This window comes from Pyrgilauda ruficollis, unplaced genomic scaffold (assembly GCF_017590135.1).
Source record: "Pyrgilauda ruficollis isolate IOZ18807 unplaced genomic scaffold, ASM1759013v1 scaffold275, whole genome shotgun sequence".
NCBI lineage: Eukaryota > Metazoa > Chordata > Aves > Passeriformes > Passeridae > Pyrgilauda > Pyrgilauda ruficollis.
The window spans coordinates 47,536-68,892 of record NW_024524100.1 but is presented as its reverse complement, the minus strand read 5'-3'; the positions used below and the strand labels follow the sequence as shown (position 1 = coordinate 68,892).

The window sequence follows — 21,357 nt, the reverse complement described above, 5'->3', positions numbered from 1 at the left end:
CCGACAGCCGCACCGCCAACTTTGCCCGGCTCCGGAGCCGGCGGGGAGCGCTCCGAGGGCTGCGGGGGGGGCAAGGGCAGGGGGCTGACGCAGGGAGCCGGGCCGGGATCACAGGGCGGAGACGCTGCGAGGCGGGGAGCGGAGCCGTGAGCGCGGAGCGGCGGCGGGGAGCCGGGCAGGGGCGCCCCGGCGGGCTCGGAGCGAAGAGCGGGGAACTGAGCCGTGCAGAGCCCGCCCGGGCTGCGGAGGAGCGGCCGGGCAGGGGGAGCCGGGCAGGGCAGCATCCCACTGCCGGCGGGGTGGCCGGGCGGGGCGAGCGGCGGGGGTCGGGTTCCTCTCCGGCCCCGCGGAACCGAGGGGGGCGGTCCGGGGGCTGAGCCTCCCCGCAGCCCCCCCGGCGGAGGGCGGCGGGGCCGGGGGAGGCGGCGGCGGGGGGCTCCCGGCCATGTGTCGGCCGGGGGTGTGCGGGGTCCTGGGCCGGGCGTGCCTGCTGCTGCTGCCGCCCTGCGCCCTGGTGCTGGCGGCGGTGCCCGGCTCCGCGTCCCACCCGCAGCCCTGCCAGATCCTGCGGCGCATCGGGCACACAGTGCGAGTGGGGGCCACCCACCTGCAGCCCCGGGCCGCCCCCGCCGCCTGGCCCGGGGAGGCGTCGGGCGGGCGCCCCGAGGGGCCGCGGGGCCGGCGGGCGGGGGGCGGCGGGGGACAGCGCCGGCCGCCCCCCTCGCCGCGGGATGCGCTGCTGCTGGCCGTGGCCAACCTGAACGGCGTGCCCGGGCTGCTGCCCTACAACCTGTCCCTGGAGGTGGTGATGGCGATCGAGGCGGGGCTGGGCGACCTGCCCCTCTTCCCCTTCTCTTCAGCCAGCGCCTCCTGGAGCAACGATCCCGTCTCCTTCCTGCAGAGTCTCTGCCACACCGTGGTGGTGCAGGGGGTCTCAGCCATCCTCGCCTTCCCGCAGAGCCGTGGGGAGATTCTGGAGCTGGACTTCATCTCGGCGGCGCTGCGCATCCCGGTGGTCAGCATCGTGCTGGGCGAGTTCCCCCGGCGGAGCCTGGTAAGGCGCCGGGGACTCGGGGAGACAGCGCAGGGCAGGAAAGTGCCCCGGGGACGCTGCGGGGAAGGGTCGGGGGACGGGCGTCGGAGCCGGGCAGGGGTATCGGCGGGAGGACTCCGACCGAGGGAGAAGCGCTCGGACCCCGGGGCCGCCGACGTCGCACTTGGGTCCCTCCCTCCTTTAGCACCCTCTTCCGCTTCAGCCCCGGGGTGGCCGGGGAGAAGCATCCTCTCTGTGGAAAGGCAGACAAGAGCTCGGTGGCACAAGCGAAGTTGCTAGCCTGAAGCCATACACTGCGATAAGTTGTAGAGACGAGAGCAGAAGCGGGGTCCGGGACATGCTTTGCATAGCAAGAAAAGGTTGTTAAGGGGGAAAGGGAAAAAAAAAAAAAGGCAAACCGAAAAAGCCCCGAACGGCTTTCAGAGTGTTTTTTATTGGTCTTAATGCTGTGGTCTGTGTATGGGCACTGCAGGTTGGGCACCAGGTGACACTTCTCAGGGAAGTTGTTCAGTGTAACTTTTTGCATCGAGCTGAGCTAAAGCGCCAGGATTTTCTGTAGTTCAGTTTCACTTGTAGTTCATGCGTTGCTACTAGTTCAGATTTTTGCTAATTCGAGTTGCCTAACTAAAATGGTGGAAACTGCAGCCCATCCTTTTTTTTGATTGTGTATCTAAAATAGTAGAAATGGAATTCTGTGTTTGACAAAACTCTTAGGCACAAGTAGAAGTAGCATCAGAAGCTAAACTTTCTATCATACAAAGATGGCAACTTAGTGTTACACACTCCGGAGGAAGGTAATAGGTACAGTATTTTGAAACTGTGTATTTGATGGCAGGAATCATCTTCAGGTAAAAGAGCTGGAAGAAAATGCTGTATTCTGTACAGCCTGTGCAAGGGAAGTCATGTGAAATGGTACAAGCTGCCTTTTAAGTACAGGATAAATAGTTGTTTTGTGTAAAAAGAGGTAGCTCAACTTTGCTTTCAAAATGTAAATAGAAAAAAAACACTGCCAAGTGAATCTGCTTTGCAAAAACAAATACAGACCACAGTCTGGAACTAATTTCTGTGGGTTTGGAGTTTTTCACTTTTTGTGTGTTTGAATTGTGGCAGAAAAAGTAGAAGAAGTCTGTGTTAGGTAGTTCCTAGTCTGTAACGGAAGATGTGACTGCTGTTGCCTGGTCTGAATCATAGAATGGTTTAAGTCAGAAGGGACCTTAAAGACAATCTTGATCCATCCCCTGCCATGGGCAGGGACACCTTCTACCAGACCAGGCTGCTCCAACTGTCATCCAGCATGGCCTTGAGCTTTTCCAGGGATGGGGCAGCCACAGTCTCTCTGGGCAACCTCTGCCAGGGCTTCATCACCCTCACAGTCAAGGATTTCCTCCCAATATCCCATCCAACCCTGCTCTCTGGTATTTTGAAGCTGCTGCCCCTCCTCCTGTCACTCTATGTTATGTCCTTGTCAAAATCCCGTCTCCAGCTTGTTTGTAGCCCCTTTAGTTCAGCTAGGCTTCTCTACCACAAAAAAAACCCCTATGTAACTCAGGTCTCTCTAGGTTTAAACCAAAACTCAGGGGTAATCAGTGCTGCTGATTATTCTGCTATTGATGGTGCCAGTAGCATCCAAGTTTGCTGTTCCATCTACCAGCCTTGCAGCTGCAGTCACAACGGTGCTGGAGTCAACAGTCAAAGCTCCCTGGGGGCTGAATCCTGAACCCAGGATTTGCTCTGGCTGTTAGCATTATTTTATCTTCCATCTCAGAGAAGGGTCTAAGTTCACCCAAAGATGCCTGAGTTCACAAGATGTATTCAAGGCATGCAGCGCAGGGTTAGATTTCATTGCTGCTTTCCACGGACTTCAAAGCTCCTGCTTAACTTGAAAATTGTTCTCAGCAGAGACCCCAATGGATCAGTCTGTCCAAATCAGGACTTTGTTCTTAAGTAGACTTTAACTGGCATTGTCTTCAGTGACAGTGAAACCAACGCCTGGCACTGCACCTGTGCTGAATAGACTCCGTTTTTCCTTTGGGCTGAGCTAAAAAAAATTACTTTTCAAGCATCTGTGGATTTAAAAAAACAACTCAGTCTTACTCAAATGCCAGCAGGCACTTGTATTCAAGTGTGTTGGTATATTAAGGTTGTCTTGGAAGGGCTGACATCTTTCTGAAACTGTTTTTTTTTTATGTTTTCACTTATTACATACCATTTCTAGGCTAATGCTGGAGGCAGTGCTACAGCGGCCTTGCCTTGCATACTTCCTAGAGTTACAAGATTTCCAAGAGCATATTGGACCCAGAAGTCCCTGGAGTTGTTGGCAATCTCTGTTGCAGACAGGGATTTTGTGTTGTTCACAGTCCCATACCAGCACTGACATGAAAATTAACACGGCACAGACCTGTCACCTTCCTGTCTCTATAGACCTGGAGCTGCAGGTTGGCTTCTTCTACTGACTGGCCATCTTAGAGGAGGCAGTTGTAAATGACATCCTTGTAGACAAGGCAGATTTTACTGACAGGCTCAGCGTGCAGATATCCAGAGAAGAAAAGAAGACTGATTTCTAACCCTGCTTCTGAATTGGCAACCCTGGGGTCACCCCTCCTGCTGATGCTTGGACAGAGGATGTTCCCTCCCACAAAACAACTGCAGCATGCCCTTAGGAGTGCCTGCAGGTGTTTTCCTTCCACACAGCACAGGAGCAGACCCAAAACTTGTTTTGCCCTTGGAGAGCATTTTGTGGTGTGTACATGTGAAGACCATGGCAAGCATAACAAACCCAGTATTCACTAGGTGCTGTGTCATACTGCTTCTCCTCAATATTGAAATCTTTTATTAGGGTGATCTTAAGGTAGTAATTCTAGCAAAGTCTCATTTTCCACACTACAACAGGACAGGAACATGCACATGCAATGTGTTGTACTGCTGCTGAATGTTAATGTCATTATTTCATGCAGAAGTTTATAACAGGCAAATATTCACTGTAATTGAAAAGCATGTTGATGTTGGAGCAAATCTCCTCTAACATGGAAAAAAGCAATGCTTAGAATAAAAAGGAAGGTAAAGATCCAGAAATTAAATACATTTCAATAATACTGCCTGTTGTCTCTGTGGTATTTGATGACAGTAATACTTCAGATGTGTAACGTGAGAGGAAATATACAGCACCACAGATGGGCAGCTGCAGTCATGTAAGATACCTAGACAGTGTTTTCAAAAGTTCTGTGGTTGTTCAAGCATATTTCAAAATCCATTTCTCATTAAATTCTACCACCCTGAGGATAAAAAAAAAAAAAAAAATCAAAGTCTTTCCCCATGACATGAATGATCACAAGACAACAGCCACCACAAGGTGTGGTACTACACTTGTTCTGCCACAAAGCAACAGCTTGCTCTGGAGGTTCAGGAGTGTGTTGGTTTCAAGGGAGGCTACACAGAGTAAAGTGTGACACACTTTTTTTCATTTCATATCTGTGATTTAATTGTTAATGTACACTAACAATAAATCCAAGTGCTGTTGTGACCTGAAAAAATGCTGTTTACTTTTCCCACTTTACTGTCATTTCAGTAAATTTTCACACTCAGTAAGCAAAAGTAACAATTTAGCACTGTCATTCAGCAAGGAAAAAAAAACCCACTGGATTTCTTCACTGCTAACACAAATGCAAATTGCAGTGAAGCTTTGACAGCTCATTACTTTGGAGAAAGCATCTTCACAAGCATTGATGCCACAGAGGCAAGGCTTGTCACCTTATGTATGTTTGTATCAAGAGAAGCACTCTGTCTTTTGATTCCAAGATTGTCAACGTCATTAATAATTTTCCCATGGCTGGAACAGGGAAAAGATCTAGAGAACATGAAGCATAAATAAATACAGTGATATTGCTTCTAGTAGTACAGCTCAGAGCTGAGAGTCTGGGAAGAATAGCCCGTAATATCCATTTTGTTAGTGATAGTATCAGAAACTCAGGGGAGGTCATGTTTGCAACTAAACAGAATAAAGTAATTGCAAATCATCAGTCCCTGACAGTCTATGCTTTACCTGGTTTCTTAAAGGAACTGAAACTGCAGTACTACTGATTACTGCTATGACTTCAAAGGGGTCAAAAGAATAAATAAACCAAATCAAAGGTCCTGATTAAACTGAATTTTCCAGTGAAAAGGAAGCTCAGCCTCAGAACAGATGCTGTGAAAAGAAACTGCCTACAAACATTTAATTTTTTAATTTGTCTTTAAAGGAATTAAGCGCTTTTTTTAACAGGTTCCTAATTTATATATATATATATATCAGACTAGCCTGGGCAAGGAATTACAGGTCTTTTTGGAAATAGACAGGAATACCACTGTGAATACAGTGTCCTCAAAAGTCATAGGACTGTGTCCTGCAAGACACAGACCGTGCATTGCACCAGTAAGGGCAGGTAGAAATCACAGCAAAGGAACAGAGATGTGGGGAAGCTTCTGCCCAGCTAAATGCCCAGAGACAATTTTTTCTTTCCTCCTCAGAGGCAGAATTCCATTTTTGCAGAAAAGTGGGTTTGATTTTGGAGAAAGTTTTAATAATTCCATTTCCCAGGGAGGGAATGCAACACACACGTTTGGCTGCAGGCTCTGGTCATTCATACTGTCACTGCTAATCTGTCTTAGTCCAGATATGGGAAGCTTGTGCTACTTTCTTTGTAGATGAGGAATATGTGTTCAGTCTTTCCCTGTGGCCAGTGACCCTCCTCACCTGACACTGAGTAAACAGCGTGTGGCACTTGCCTTTTGTGTACTTCAGGAGGGTTTATGAGATGGCTCTTGAGAGGAATCAACGACAGAAATTGAGAGGATGTGCAAACAAATGCCCAGTTGCTTCTCTTCAGCCAGAGACCCCAGTGATATTTCCTCTATCAAAAATCTTTGCATGGAACAGAAAAAAAGGGGGGACAAACCCAAACTAGTCTCTTTATTGGAGTTAAAGAGTTTAAAGAAGATCCAGTTTATCACAGCTACAGAAAATCCCTTTTCAGAATGCAGGAAAGTGATGAGAATGTTTAACTTCAGTTCTCCTCTGGTTCCTTAATTTCAAAGTCCCTTGGATACTCCCAGAAAGACCCAGAAGTCTGCTGCGATAGCACTCATTCTGAGCTGGCCAGTAACAAGATTTTCTCATTCCTTATCTCATGCTGATTCTTCGATGCAGAAAAGCTGAGTTAATATCAAATTCAGTGCCATACATGATGTTTTTTTTGGGTTTGGTTATTTTTTTCTATTCTGGGTGTTCACAAAACAATGTCTTCCTTGCTGCTAGGTCTTTAATAACGCATTGCACATACTCCTGTCAGTGATGAGTGATTAAAATATGACAGCGTTAAATCATTGATTATTACTTTGCTGAAGGACAGGCATTATCAGAAGAAACATCAAAGAATACTTGGCTTAATCCACTAAGTAAAAATTATAATTTTGCCTAGAATAGACAAATTAAAATACAATCTGTTGTCAGATTCTATATGAGTACATAAGTTACTGTACTGAACAGATTGTTAACAAAGAAAAGTAACTTGGACTATTCAATATAATTTCCCCCAAGAATTTGTCCATGAAAGCCAGTGGAAGTAGAGCTCTAGAAACTAGAAATCAATAAAAGTTCTTGTGATGTGTTATTCAATTTAGGTATTGTGATTAAATTCCAATATTTCTTTTAAAAGTTCTCATTTAGGGTATATTTAATAAATTGTTTACTATTTAAACACACGAAATATTGCAAACACATAGTTTTAGGGCTTAAGACTGTGCTGGATCCAGTTACAGTTTTAAGCCCTCAAATAAAATGTTTATATTGTATTCTATTATTTCCCTCTCTGGATTTCCAATTAATTTTTAAATGTGAAAGAAAACTAGGCATAACATGTCTAGAATTTGCATATTTATTGTAAAGAGCAGAAAACTGGAAAAAGCAGTTTCTTTTAAAAAACCTGAATTTGCATTCCAACAAAGATTCAGACTATAAATCCATTTTTCTGTAGGTCTTACTGAAGGGCTTTTAAAGAGTGGAAGGGTTGTCTTCTCAATTTGATGGAAAGAGAGAGTGCATTAGATCTCACTGCAATACAAATAGCTGTGCATTGCAGAGTTTGTTCTGAAGAGCTGAAAGCATCCAGAGAAAAGAGGAGGAAGAAAACAAGAAAAGGAAGCAGGAAAACTGGAAACATCACATGTCAGTGACGCAGGGGAAGAGAAGGAGAAAATAAGCTGAGCTGAGAAGAGAAAAAGAGGTGCCCTTTCCTATGTCTTTACTTTTTGTGGTTATAGCAGCACAAAACAAGGGAACTGAATTTTGTAGGTAAGCACTGGACAAAGAGCTGGAATCACCAAGCACAGAGAAGAATGGCTTGCCCAAATCAGGGTTGAATTCACAGGGCTCTCTTGATCCCTGGCTAAGAATAGTTACTTTCAGTGAGTAATGCTTGCCCAAAAAAGCATTCCCCACCACCACCCCCCCACTCCACAATGCATTGTCTTTCCTGCAGAGTTTTTAGGAGACTGATTAAGCCAGCATCTAGGATGCAGTGATGGGAAGAGGGATTAATGTCAAACGGTCAGATAATAACGGGCTGATGGTTTATTGCTGTTGCCAGAGGGATGTCTTGCAAAGGGTGTGAGGCCTTGGTACGTTTGGGTGTGATTAATGAAAGCCTTTTTGCAAACTTCATGCTGAGAGTTACGATTAGTCTCTCATGATGGTTTGGGACCCAGGGTCAGACTGGATTTCAGAGCACCAGGTTACTGGGATGCATGCAGTATCATACCAGTAAGTACCCAAAAAAGGATTTCCTAATAAATGGGAGCAGGTTCAGGCACAAGGACTTAAGGATTGGAGCTTTGGACATTAGCAACTATACTTTACTTCTGGTTTGGCCCTGAAAGACTCCACATTTTCCCCAAAACCCTGTCAGTCAGCCAAATTGGTTCTCACCACCACAGGGAAAGGATGTGCAGATGGTGGAAGTAGCAGGAGAACTGGGAGAAGGATTTAAGCTTGAGTAGGCAGCACTGATAGATGATTCATTTATTAAGGGAGTCACACTTGAGCAAAGCTGCTTGTTCAAGGGGCTCCTCATCAGTGTGACTCAGAAGTTCACAGCCTGGCCCCAAGTGCTTCGCAGCTGTCACAGCAAGCTGATAACACTGCTCTTGGTAATTGTGGACAGCTTCATGAAGAGCTGAGACAGGCATACCACAGCCATTGTAACATTACATGCTACTCTTGTGGGGCATTGCAACCAAACAGTTGGCCTTGAGGCTTGGATTTGGCTGCAGAGTTCCAGAGCATCTCTGTGTTCAGGCTTGATTGTTCACCCCTCAGACCTGAGCTCTGTGTGTCATTTCCCTGCAGTGTAGGTCCATGCAGGCACTGATGAGCATCTTGCATCCCTGGAGCAGAGGAATACCCTGCTGGTACAAGCAGAAAGCAGGTGCCACCACCATGCCAGGCTGCCACCCTATGCCTCTGCGAGCTCTGAGTGCCTTGTCAGTGAATGGGGAGATGATGCTGAACCTTTCAGATACTCCCTCCCTGAATGGTGAGCTGGGAGAGCCCTCAGAAGCTGATGGGAAGGTTTCCAGTTGGCAGCAGTTTGGAAAGGTCTGGTGTGCAATTTAGTGCTGGATAATTAACTTTTATCTGAAATGTTTCAGCCTGGGTGGCTGAAGGCTGCAGATAGGGGTGTGGAGGAGGAGGGCACAGGTGGGCAGAGGTGCACCCTCAGCTGACACTGAGCCACAGTAAATGGAGAAATTACTGTGATCATTCAGTTCTTATTATTATATAGGAAAAATCAAATGTTGAGGAGCTCAGAAGAAGCAGCCACCATTTTTTCCTCTTCTTTCTATGGTATTTTTATTACTCTTTTTTCACCCGCTTTCATCTGTGATGATCGTTTCTGAAGCCTGTTTTACAATGTGGAAAGTATTTGAAGTGGATTATAAAAATCTATGAATGTGCTGCACAGGCATATTTTAAACTCTTAGTATTTTCCTGAAGGCATGCTATCCCACTTCCAGCTTCTTTAAGACTGTGAAGGAAATTATTTTCCATGCTGTCTATGTGACATTTTACAAGACTTTCTGACTTGAGACAGAGTCAAAAGACAAGACAGATCTTCAAGCATCAACTGAGATTTTAAAAATGAAGTTTTGCATTTGTTGCAAAGAAAGAGTCATTAGACATAGCAAATAATATCCAGAAAGAGCAGCGGAATTATGCACCAGCCTCTCTCAATGATGCTACTGATAAAGCAGTTGCATTACACTCATTTTAATAGCATACTCACTCAAACTGTCTTAAAAAGATCTTTTTATTTTGCAAATCAGATGAAAAGTTGATATCATTGAGTTTACAGTTTGATAATTTTCTGGTGCTATTTCAGGTGAAAGCATAATTATTTATCACTTTCTGAGTGTGTAAGGCTCACTCATATGTAACTGCTTTCTGTAAGACAGCAGTTGTTTTTAAGGATTTTCTGTACTCAGTATAAGTATCAGAAGTGGGAAAAACAGATCTGACCTCTATTTGGAGCTGCCCTCCTTTGAGAATATACTGAAAGTATTTTAGCTGTGATTTACATTGTTTTAGTGTGCTAATACTATAGAGCTGATTTTACCCCTGCCTTAGAAGGGCAACAAGATGAAGGGTTTGTGTGCCTGGGTTTCTTCTGCTTAAGGTTTGTGTGTGATAGGTGATGAACTACATAGGCAACAAATAGATACCCACTGACAGCCTTGAGGGAAACACAGGAAAATAGTTACAGCAGAAAGCACTGGTATTTTTTGTTTAAGTGTTGAGGCATGAACATTTCAGATGTCTCATCTTCTGTTGAAGGCCAGGTGGGATGGAGCTCTGAGCAACCTGGTCTGGTGGAAGGTGTCCCTGCCCATGGCAGAGGGTTGGAAAGGAATGGTGTTCAAGGTCACTCCCAACCCAAATTATTCTGGGATCCTGTGGTCTGTGAAAGTGTCTGCTGCAGAGTTTATGACCAGGGAAATGGTAAAACATGGCGTAAGTGTTTCTTCCTCAGAGATAATGGGGAGAGGAAAACCACCTATTAGTCACCTCTATAGAAGTTCCTATCACAATGTATCAGTGTAGAAATATCCTGGGTAGGCTGGTATGGTTAACAATACTCCTGTGGCATCTGATTAGGAATCTTACATCAGCAGTCAACACAGGGAAGCCAAACTGATGATTATTCAGTCATCCTTATGATCATCCTTTTATATACATGAATTATTTACAGAGTACAGGGTGCTTACAAGCTTGTTAATTAAAACCTCCTTTCCCACTTCAGTTATATCCCTAAGATTTCTTCAGAGCATGTTATCCTTCTAATGACTTTTATTTCATGTTCATTAAGCCATATTTTGTTTAATGTTTTCTTCCGTTGTCTAAATTGAAAATCCCTCAGTGTGGAGTACTCTTGGGAAAGGATTCCTTCACAATGAGAGTTTGCTTTTTGAGAGATAGATGGGTGGTGGGTCTGTTTTGGATATTGATGCCCAGAATCCCCAGGAATGCTCAAATATTTTTTCAGATGCTCTGTTATCTATCTACTCTTCCATTTTCAGTGTGGCATGCTCATTTCATCCTTTCTTTATCTTGCCCATTGGTCTTTGTTCTGAAGTCCTCTCTTCCACTGCAGGATACTACAGATCCTGAAGTTACAGAGTCTATGAACTGCAGAAAAAGACTGCAAGGCTCTATTGTGATACAAATGATCAGCAACATAAATTGCTCATCACTCACTGTTCATCTGCACTGAAGAGCACCAAAAATAAGGCACTTGTTTATAAATAGCTCAGCCTGCTGGATTCCAGTGAAACACAGCTTTGTATCTTCCCACCATTTTGACAGTGCATATAAATATGTAACATGCAGTTATGTGGAAGTGAGCTGTGCCACCATGTCCTCCTGGGGTGTTCACAACCCTTACAGGTTTGTAAGTGGCAAATTTAGACTCATGGTGGGATGCAGCAGTGCCACATGACTAGCAGAAGAAAGATGCTCTGTTTGACAGGGCATGGGAGCTTGTTGACCAGCTCATACTGCCCTGGTATTCCTGCGCAGAACTGTACTTTAAGAGGAAAATGAAGTGAGAATTCACAGTGAATAATACATCTGATAATCACAGATATCTTATTTCTCTGCCTGAAAACCACCTGAAATTTCTGGAACAAGCCAGAACAAAGGAATGGCAGCATCCCAGAGCCTTCCAAAACATCCATGGAAGTACTTCCTTTTACTTCACTAGCTTTGAGTAAGGACCAGCTCAAGATACAGTTTTGGTTGTTTAGCTAAGCCCTTAATTTTTTCCCCCCCAGTCCAATAAACACAGGAATTGGTGATATACATGGAAGCTGGAACTTGCAAATACTCCAAGTGTTTGGTTTTGCTGTGCATTTTCTATAAGCATTTGTCTTAGTGTAATTTGATTACTGAAGTATTCATGAAAAGGGGAAAATATTCTTGTTGAGGAGAACAAGAACAGCTGAAGTGAATGCTTTCAGTTGTATGACTGCCTGCATGCTGTTTCTGATCCAATTGACATAATTAAAAAAAATTCATTTAGGTGTGGTATTGTTTTGCTTTGAATGAAGAACAAGTCCAATAGGATCTGTGGTGTGTTGCTATGATACTAAAAGTATATTCATAAGCAAACTTCAGACTTCTGTAAACTCTAACCTTTAATTTTACCTGAATTTGACTTATTTTCACCAGAGAGTTCCCACTTTACCAAAAATCCTATAGAAAGCAATTCACTAACTATGATAGAGAATAATTCACACAATTCATCTTTTTGTGGATCCATATTATGCCAGCACTGTGAGAGCAAATGTATGTCTTCCGAGAGTCATACAAAATTATTACAATTTTATTGGATAATAATAAGCAGCAAAATGGCTTATTATTGTCAGTAAGATCAGGAGAAATGAGTCTGCAGTCTGACCACTGAACAGGGAACTCAAATGGGAAATTCATTCCTCTTCAAGACAATTAAAACCACAGGGAAATACACTGGGCTGAGTACTGGCATAGCTGCTGGTCTACCAGTCCAGGCATGAAGAAGTCCAGAAGTATTTCTGTGCTTTGTCAGAAGTCTCCTCTGGAAGATTAAAAGTTGTCAGGGAATTACCCATGACATGTTGCCTGTCTGTAAACAATGACTGCCCAATGTGACACTGATGTGGCTGCCACTGAAAATGTTTTGTGGTGCTGTGGCGTCCTTTAACAGAAGATCCTGGTTTCTTGAGTCTCCCTTTGTTGCTTTTATTTTCACTGCTGGCTGTTTCACTCCAGTTTGCCAGGTACCTCATGGAGCAATTCTGGGGTATCAAAGCTTTATTGCAAAAAAATTAAATTCAGCTTATAGTTTTTCACCTCCTTTAGTTCCATCCCAGGTCACTGAAGTGTGTGGAACTGTAATTCTGCACATTGCTGTAGTAACTGCAATACATTCCCCATCCCTGGAAGTGTTCAAGGACAGGCTGGACAGGGCTTGTAGCAAGCTAATCTAGGGGGAGATGTCCCTGCCCTTGGCAGGGGGATAAGGTCCCTTCCAACCCCAATCATTCTAGGATTCTGTATCTTAGATTAACTTGCACTCAAGTGCTAACATCATGTAAACAACGAAAACTGAAATGTGGAAAGAAATAAAATCCTGATATTCCTGTGTCTTCAGGGAACATCCTTTCTTTTTTGCGGCAGTTTTTGCTAGGGGTTCTCTTTCCCTGAAGCAGTACTGTTTCCTGCAGAGAGAGCGACAGCAGTTTGCAAGCTCTTGCCAAACTCTTAGGAGCGGTGATCTGTCATCCCTTCCTCTCAGGTTGTCTGGGGGAATTAGATACTCCTCTGCAACACTCCCCCTTGTTCGGAGCGTTAAAAAGAATCGCGGTGCCAGAAATAGTCACTGCGAATTCCTTGTCCCCAGGCTTTGGTTCACCAGACTCTGCAGAGTCATCGTGGATTATTTGCATGGGGATGGAGAGACGCAAACATCTTGCAGAGATTAGTGAGACGTGACGCTCCCGTATTTTGTCGAAGGCGCTTATCCGTGTTGAACTCCCGGGGTGCGCCTCATTTTCGCTGGTTCTTACCCTCTCCTTCAGGAGGATACAATCACCCACTCAAGGAGCAGAAATAGTGCATGACTAACTATGTCACGGAACAAATGATTAACACTAAGTAGTTTGTGCAAGCTGTTTGCAAACAATCCACGTGCCGACAATTACGCTGGAGCAATTTTGTGAATACCTAACTCAGTGTGTTTTGCATAACTCAAGACTGGCTCCCAGATCATTAAATTCATAACTTCTGTCTCGTTTGCTAAATTCATGAATGTCATTATTTCTTCTAGCCTGTAGAACTTGTAGTGTTAGACTTGACTGTATTAATTAGTCTTGGTAACACCGGACTGGCAAAGCTGTTGGTGGGATGGTGGCTCTGATGACTGAGGAGCTGTTTAAGAGAAGTAACAGCTGCTGCGTTTTTAGAGTTGCTAAGTCACTTGCAAGTTAACTTACAAGTTTTTAAGTGCAGAGGAGGGCAGGCTACACAGGCAGGTCCATTATTAATCTGATGCTCTCAGATTCTCAGTGACACAAATAAAGATGTTGTTTGCCCCAGATACACCCAGAAGACCCACAGACCCAACCACTGGCTGCCCAAGTGCATCAAAGCACTCTCAGAGCTCATTTCTGAGAGCTGAGAGCCTCTTTGTTAGCTGGAATAGTTCATAGCTGTCTTCAGGGTCAAAAAGCTGGCCTGTAGGGAGTGTAGTATCCATAGGCATCATCCATGGATCAGGGCAGGGAGAACTGAGCTATGAGGAAGAAAGACCTTGTATGCCTGTAGGAATCTCAAGCACAGACAAGAGTTTATTGATTCATTTGGTTCAGAATGTTTGGGAGCCTTTTGACTCACAGAAATGTGCAGCCCAAGCAGATGCTAAAGCTCTTAGTAAATTAACTAAATGCCCAATGTTCTTGGAAAATTGGTGCTCTGCAATGAGTGTAGTGGCTTTTCAGCTGTCACAAAGTTTTTCAAACCCTACATAATTCTAAGAAGGAGGTACATTAATTTTTAAGGGAGATTATAAGATACTATTTCATAATAGGATATGGAGGCAGTGGAAATTTTAAGGAATTGCAACAGAGAAGATATAACCAGTATCAAAACTAGATTCTATAGGCCTTTTTCATAATTTCCATGCTTCTTTCTATCACTAACATCCAAGCTATTAAATTAAGTTTTTACATAAATAGGTAGGATGAAGAACTTTGTTTACAGAGAAGTTGAATTGCTATTTAATTGTGTCTCAACAATTTGCCTACCTTCTTCTAACTATCTTTTTCCTATGAGTGTATTAAATTCCCTACCATGAAAGGTCTTGCCTGGTAAGAGCAGTATGCTGAGTTATTTATGGATGGACACATTGCTTAAAGCCTCAGTTACCACTGCTCCACTGAATCTAAACATGATTCAAAGGAAGGATTAATATATATGATTCATATTTTGTTGTTACTTACAAATCTTGTGCAGTCACTTGATTCTTGGTCCAAATGACTATGATAGGTGCAGAGTGAAACCAAACTGGTAGCAGTAGTCATGCAAGTATTTGTGTGTAGCAGGGAGGTGAAGGTGTTGTGTATTTTCTGTCAGGCATTTAGATGAGCCCAGAAGACTGAGTCACAAGTAGGAGCTGTAAATGCTCACTTGATGGTCTTGCACATTATAAATCCAAGAGTGAGACAGGGATGGCTGATGATTTTTGACACATTCTCCCAAACCTTTCCATAATACTGGCTGTAAACCACTTTCTGCCCTCTGAAGTACCTACTACAGCAAGATCTTGCTTCATGGCTGTATCCAGGACTCTTTTGGAAGACTGTGGACCATTGGTAACTTGCTTATCCCCTTTAAACTAATGAGGAAATCACAGTACCAAAATACCCACAGACATGGGGTCCTGATGAGGGGATTTTCAGTGGGATGTTGGAGCAGTATAATGGTGCAAATACCCAAATTACTTAACAACACATAAAACAAATGGCTGTTACTGCCCGTTTTTTTTAATATATTGAGTCAGCTGTGTCTAGCACAGCAAAGAAGTGGAGATTTCAGCCTTAGATTTTACTTCTGGCAAAGGCTTGATGTATTACTTAATCTGGTTTTTTTCCCCATTTTTCCCTCTGGTCCGTGGCTGTGTAAAAGGCTGTGAAGTATTTATCTTGCTGTAAGCCTTAGGATGGGAGAGAAGCCTGGTGGTGATGTGTCCCCCTGGGGCGCTGTGGAGGGGGTTATCCCCACTTCACAGCGGGGTTTGCTCACTGAAATTAGGCAGGGATCTCAGACTGGATTGCTCAGGTTCTATATTCAACAGCCAGACGGTGCCTCTTCTTCCTCCTCCTCTCCTGTGTGCCTGGTAACGGACTCTGAGCAGTCACACACTTTAGTGGGTCGTTGCTATAACGCTTTATTGGAAATTCAAATGCTCCTGCCTTTGGGGGCGGGGTGTGGGCGCCTCTTGATTAGAGGATCTTGCCTAATTTTGTGGTTTGCACACTCAGAAAAAGCAACTTCAAAACACGGCCACAAAACTTCTACATGCTGCCTTGTCTTTCAGGTTTTTGTTTGTTTGTTAATGACAGTGCTTTAAGTCAGTATTGGGAATTAAAAGCAGGGAGCAGTGGTTAAAGCAGTCGCAGTGAGTAGAAGCCACTAGGCTTTGGTGCATTTTCAAAAGTTCAGATTCCTGTCTTGTGTTGAAAGGTAGTAAGTCTGCAGCTGAGGATCTTACAAACATCACAGCTCCCAGTTTATTTGGGTTTGCCCTCTGCTGAGGAAGGGAGCATCACTGCCTGATTAGTGAAAGCGAGCTGAGGATGCCCATGCAGGATGAGACCCTCTGACCCTGGCCGGCATTGTGGGCTTCAGGTCAGCAGTAAGAGGCATTTCAAGTCCACTCAGGACAGCACATTCCAGTGGCCCATGCCCTTTGTCAGTTGCCTGCATCCCATCACATGGAGACTGTATTTGTTTTTAATAGAGATGTTTGATTTTATTTTTCCCCACTCATCCTGTGCCCTGAGAGCCAATTTTAACTCTTTTTTTCTAATTTCCCATCTTCTCTAATTAAATCCTTGGTGTATTAAATAAGAAACCTCAAGTGAAACTGTTTAAATTCTGATCCTGGTTTTAAGCCAAGCCACATGCACCCAAGAATTCACCTTAGAGCCATGTTTTTAATGCCTAGCTTCAGAAAGATGAACTACTAACTTAATCTATCCTGGCCTCATTTAATAGAGTTAAGAGATCAGGCTTTGCAAGCTTAATTCGCAGCTTTCTTTCATACAAAAAAATCAATATAGAACAAAATGCCCTTGTAGCTAAAATTAATCCTGTGAAACATGCCTGGAGCAAGGCCCAGCAGAAGAGGATGCAATGATGAGCTGGTGCTGTCTTTCTGAGGAATGGGACATGGGTCAGCATTAATTTCCCCTGCTGTATATTGCCATATACAGCTATCATTCCAGGGGTGCCCTGTGGATCACTGATGAGTATTTCTTTGACAGGCAGAAGAAGAAGGAAACTTCTTCTCAGGGACACAGCTGCTGAGGGTATGGGGAATGCAAATGCCCAGGAAGGGCTGAAAACCCTTTCAAGCCATGCTGTAATTGCACTGGTTAGTGAAAAATGGTGCTCCATCAGATTTTATTCCTTGCTGCAGGTGTTAATGGTGAATATAATCTAATTGGATTAAATGCTGTGTGCATACACCAGGTACACCTCAGAAAGGGCAACAGCTGCTTTTGTAAAATGGGACCAGACTCCTTTTACCAACACAACATGAATCAGTCTTCTCCATACCCTCTCTTTTATTCTCCATTTCCTTCCATAATTAATTTCTTCTTGTTCAGTCACTGCTTTGCTTATGCCAAAAAAGTTAAGTCATACAGAAGGAGTACTCACAGCCTGTCATGCCTCTGAAAAAGCAGCATTTTCCAGCAATATGCTAGAGGATGTTCATCTTACTGATGGGAAGGTGAAGATCCTGAAACAGGGCAAAGATGGGAATGCTGTTTCAAGAGCCCTTTATGCTGTGGAGCCTGGCAGGGGTGATGTGCCAAGGAGCCCAGTGTGGAGCAATGCTTGGCAATGTGCATCGTAATTACAGCCCTGGCTGCCAAATTCCCTGTCAGCTCTCTTGTGCTGTGTTAGCAGGGGTCCTCAAGAGCAAGGCATGCAAGCAAATATTGCACTCAGCTAATGTGAGCTTTAGAAACCCTTTCTATGTGCAAAGCCAGGAATTCATTGTTAGCTTAATCGAGGTCTCAGCACTATTAGCAAAGTGATGTTGTTGGTCTCAGTGATGTAGGGGAATTATGCAAGTGCCACAGCTCATTCTCAGAAACAACACAGTTCAAAATGTTGTAGTCAGAATCCCTGCATCTCTGGGATCATACTCTGGGTTCCCAGATCTTTAGACAGACAGAGCACGTGTGCCTGTATGTTTCTGGGGACTGGGGGTGCTGACTGGCAAGTAATCTGTATTCCAGGATTTCTCAAGGCAGGAGCAATATGTTGGTTGTGGGAGTTTCTCCCACTTTGGGTCTCTTCTATACATTCATTAATGCTGCCTGCATTTACTTGCCCATTCCTCTTTTGTTTGCAGTTCTACCTTATGTCCACATTTGTGGTATTTGCTATGTTTTACACACTGGGTAGTTGTCCTTTGCTCTGTGTAAATCAGTTCTCAAGGTTGCAGTCTCCTAGTGACCAGTAGCTGACCACTTGTGCGTGGTGATTTTTAGCCCTGTCACCTCCTGGTGCCATTCTATGCTGGCAGTGGTGTTTTTTGCTGTTACCTTGTGATGTCACTTCTGGGGATCTTCAATATAACCCTGTTTGGTTTTTATTTCATCAGTCTTCAAACTCTTATTTCTTCATAATCCAACTCACATTTTATTCCTGCAGCCTGGTCACACCTATATCTTTGATCTGGGGTTGTTAGGTAATCACTCTAAAAGGCTAAGGAGAGTTCTTCCACTAGCAGACACACACACACACACACACTATATAAAATGTTCTTCATTGAACTTTGAATGTTGGACTTTTTTTTCCCTTCCTGAAGCAAAGAACACCTTGAAGTTTTTAAAGTAATATTACTTAGGATAATTTATAAGTGGCTATTCAGATAAATAATGGACCCTACTTTCCATGAGCAGCTGGAAGTTCATATTTTACATTGCCTCCATGACCTTGTAGAGAGCTGTACATACACAGATTACTTTGGAGTATTTTTATGTAGCATTAGAGAAAGCGACTTCAAGTCATGTCTGTCTGGTCTAATAAAAGAAATAATTTTCAAGACAAACTAAGTCAAAATTTAAATTAAGCTAACTCCTGTGGTATAGTGATTTTTAAAATCAACAGTCAGTGCATTTTTAGGATTTGCATGTAAGCATTGCCTGGATGAATGCCAGGCTTCTTTTGCTGCAAGGATCAGGATAGCTCTGGCTAGTCTAAGAAAGCTTTACTTTCTAAGCTTTTAAACCCTCTGCAGAAAAATGGTCTTTAGTGTGGGGACGAACCCAATTTGAAATTATGGTCTTGGTCAAACAAGGGCATATAAGGAGACTGATGGACAAGAGAAGGAAAAAAGGAATTTCTGACATAATCTCTCTGAGTTTTGGTCCAAAGCAGGTCTATGATATTCTTCCCCAGAGAACCAGAGGTCTGCATAGCAGAAGCAGCAAAGTGCTGAGGGCAGAGCAGGATTTTTGCTGCAACTGGATCTCACGTCCCCTCCGGAGCAGTCCGGGGGGCTGGGCAGGGATTGGGATGTGGTGCCAAGGGGGCACCTTGGCAGCTGGTCAGGAATGGGGGCATGACTTCCCACAGTCTATCAGCTGCCAGCACAAACTCCTTCTTGAAGTATTGCTGTTTCAGTAGAGCCAGCACACATTAAAAAAAATAAAATAGCATTTCCTAGCATCTTTTCCCCTAGCATGAAATGAGGTAGTGCCCATAGACTTTAAGGAACTGGGCTTTAGACCTAAACTTTCTAATTTCAACTATGGAAAAAGCCAGTCCTCCTTGGTTTTGGATCTGCGGCATCAGCTTGCTCACAGCTGCTGTTGAGCTCTGTTTTAGAGCTGTGAGTCCCCACAGTGGCACTGCAAGCCAGGAGGGGTTTTTTTCCTTCAGTGGAACTTTCTTTGATGCGATTACATGGCCTGTTTTTTGTATTTCTTATAAAAAATGTATATTCTTACATATATTTACCCGAACCAAACTATATTTTATTATAACCAAATTATACTGCCAATTTATTAAATGTATTCAATTTTATATATTTTAAACTATTTCATTTAAATTTCATTAAAATTATTATTACATTTAATTTTGTTTGGCCTTTTATTTGTGATTGGATGATTGGGCAAACATAACATATGTAAGCACTGCCTTTGCCCCAAGAGTCACAGGGGAATAATATTTTCTTTGTGTTGTTTACTTTTACACAGTTAGCAAAACAATGTTCACATCTATGCTTTTAACTCTGCTAATGTAGCTATTATAATGTCAAATAAAATGTCACCGTGACTATGCCTAATTAGCATTACAAATTCGGTTGAAGAGATAAATGACCAGATCCTTTAGGCTGCAAGTCAGCCCAGCTCCAGGCGCTTGTGCTGCAAGATTTACAAGGATGGGACTGCAGACTGATGAAATGGAGGCCTGGGAAATGCTGCATTAATGAAATGCAAACCGTGTTTCAGCTGTTAAATGAACCTGCTCTCTCAGGTGTCCCAGGCAATGGGCAAAAACCTGTAAAAACTGCTCAGGCTGAGATACAAAAAGCAAATCAGTAGTTACAGTCTCTGCTGATGGGCAGGAGAAGAGACACATCAGACCATGTACCGCTTAGTGTTCCATGAATGGCTTGGGCCAGAGCCCACTGAAAGTCAGTGGAAAGACTGTCAGCATCTGATCCAAAGGCAGTTAGTCAGAAATTAAGGATTTAAGGCCTCTTCTTTATGAGTAAAGAGTGAAGTCAGGTGATTGTGGCTGGTTTATAAAGCAGGAGTTAGTGACATCCAATAAAAAATTAAGCACTCATGGACATAGAAGATGTTTCTGCTAGTGGCACTGTGTAAACACATTACTAAACACAGATAGCAATTAGCATTGTTCAAATCAGGTTAAATTGTGGTTGTGTAGTTTGAAGAAAAACTGGTGCAGATCACCAGTCTTCAATGTCCGCTTAAAGTTAAACTTAAAAGGCATTTAAACTGAATTTCCTTGTGAGCTTTAATTGTCATTTTAACTGAAATAGTCAAACTCTGCTAAAGTCAAAGAAGGAATTTGCCCAAGAACTTTAATAAGTGTGGAGCAGAGTTCAATACACAGATGAAATCTCATAAATCTCTGTTCTGTTATTACTATGAAATTGTACACTTCTAAATTATCATTTCAGTTGTCAGAAACCTTCTCTGTGAAATTACACTGTCTCAGAAATTAGTACTGAACGATTTAATAAATAATTTGTAGAAGTTCTTCATTAAAAAGCAGTAATTGTTGACTTTGAAGAGAGAAAAATCAACAAGAGATATGTAAAAGCATTAAGAACACAGTAATATCAAAGGCTGTCTACAGAAATGTGGCTTCTGTGTATTTTTCTTCAACTGCAACCTACGTACAAATGGCAAATAAACCTTTCAAAATATAATTAGGAAGGCATTAAATCCAAACATCTCCAAAGAAACATTCCCTTCCCTCAGTCCCAGTACAAAGGAAACATTGATTACTCTTCCTCTCCAACACCTACAGGGGTGTTCTCATGGTGTGCAGAGACAACTAGCTGAAACCTAAGCAGAAGTAGTGCCTGGTTTTTGTGTATGTTTTATGTAAGTTTTATGCACGTTACTGTGTCAGAAACATTCTGAAGACAACTTTGCAGTCCAGTACTCCTAGTAGAGAAAAGAGACTCTGCTGCTTTTCCAGGGCTGAATGTTTATCTTTCAAGCACCTTAGCAGGAAATTTAGCAGCTAATAAATCACAGTGATGATAAGTGCTTGTGTCAGTGCATCTGTGGGCTCCTGAAGGTGATGGCTGAAGCACATATGGTCTCACTCTGAGGAGCACTTCTACACGCAGGCTCAGTCCAAGCCAGGTTATCCCAAATAACACCTCTGTTCAGGAAGGAGGAGGAGTGTCTCAGCGTGCAAATGGGCTGTTGGACCATGCTGACACATCCAGGTGTGC

At 43.5% G+C, this 21,357-nt stretch overlaps 1 protein-coding gene across 1 annotated transcript in view; it reads left to right on the top strand.

Annotated features, from left to right (window-relative positions):
- The first annotated feature begins 408 nt into the window (after positions 1-408).
- GRIN3A (glutamate ionotropic receptor NMDA type subunit 3A) overlaps positions 409-21,357 on the top strand; it is a 66,346-nt gene continuing 45,397 nt past the window's right edge. Inside the window, exon 1 of the mRNA XM_041471714.1 lies at positions 409-1,054. Coding sequence (XP_041327648.1) covers positions 446-1,054 — 609 coding nt within the window. The 5' untranslated portion in view covers positions 409-445. The remainder of the gene's footprint in view (positions 1,055-21,357) is intronic.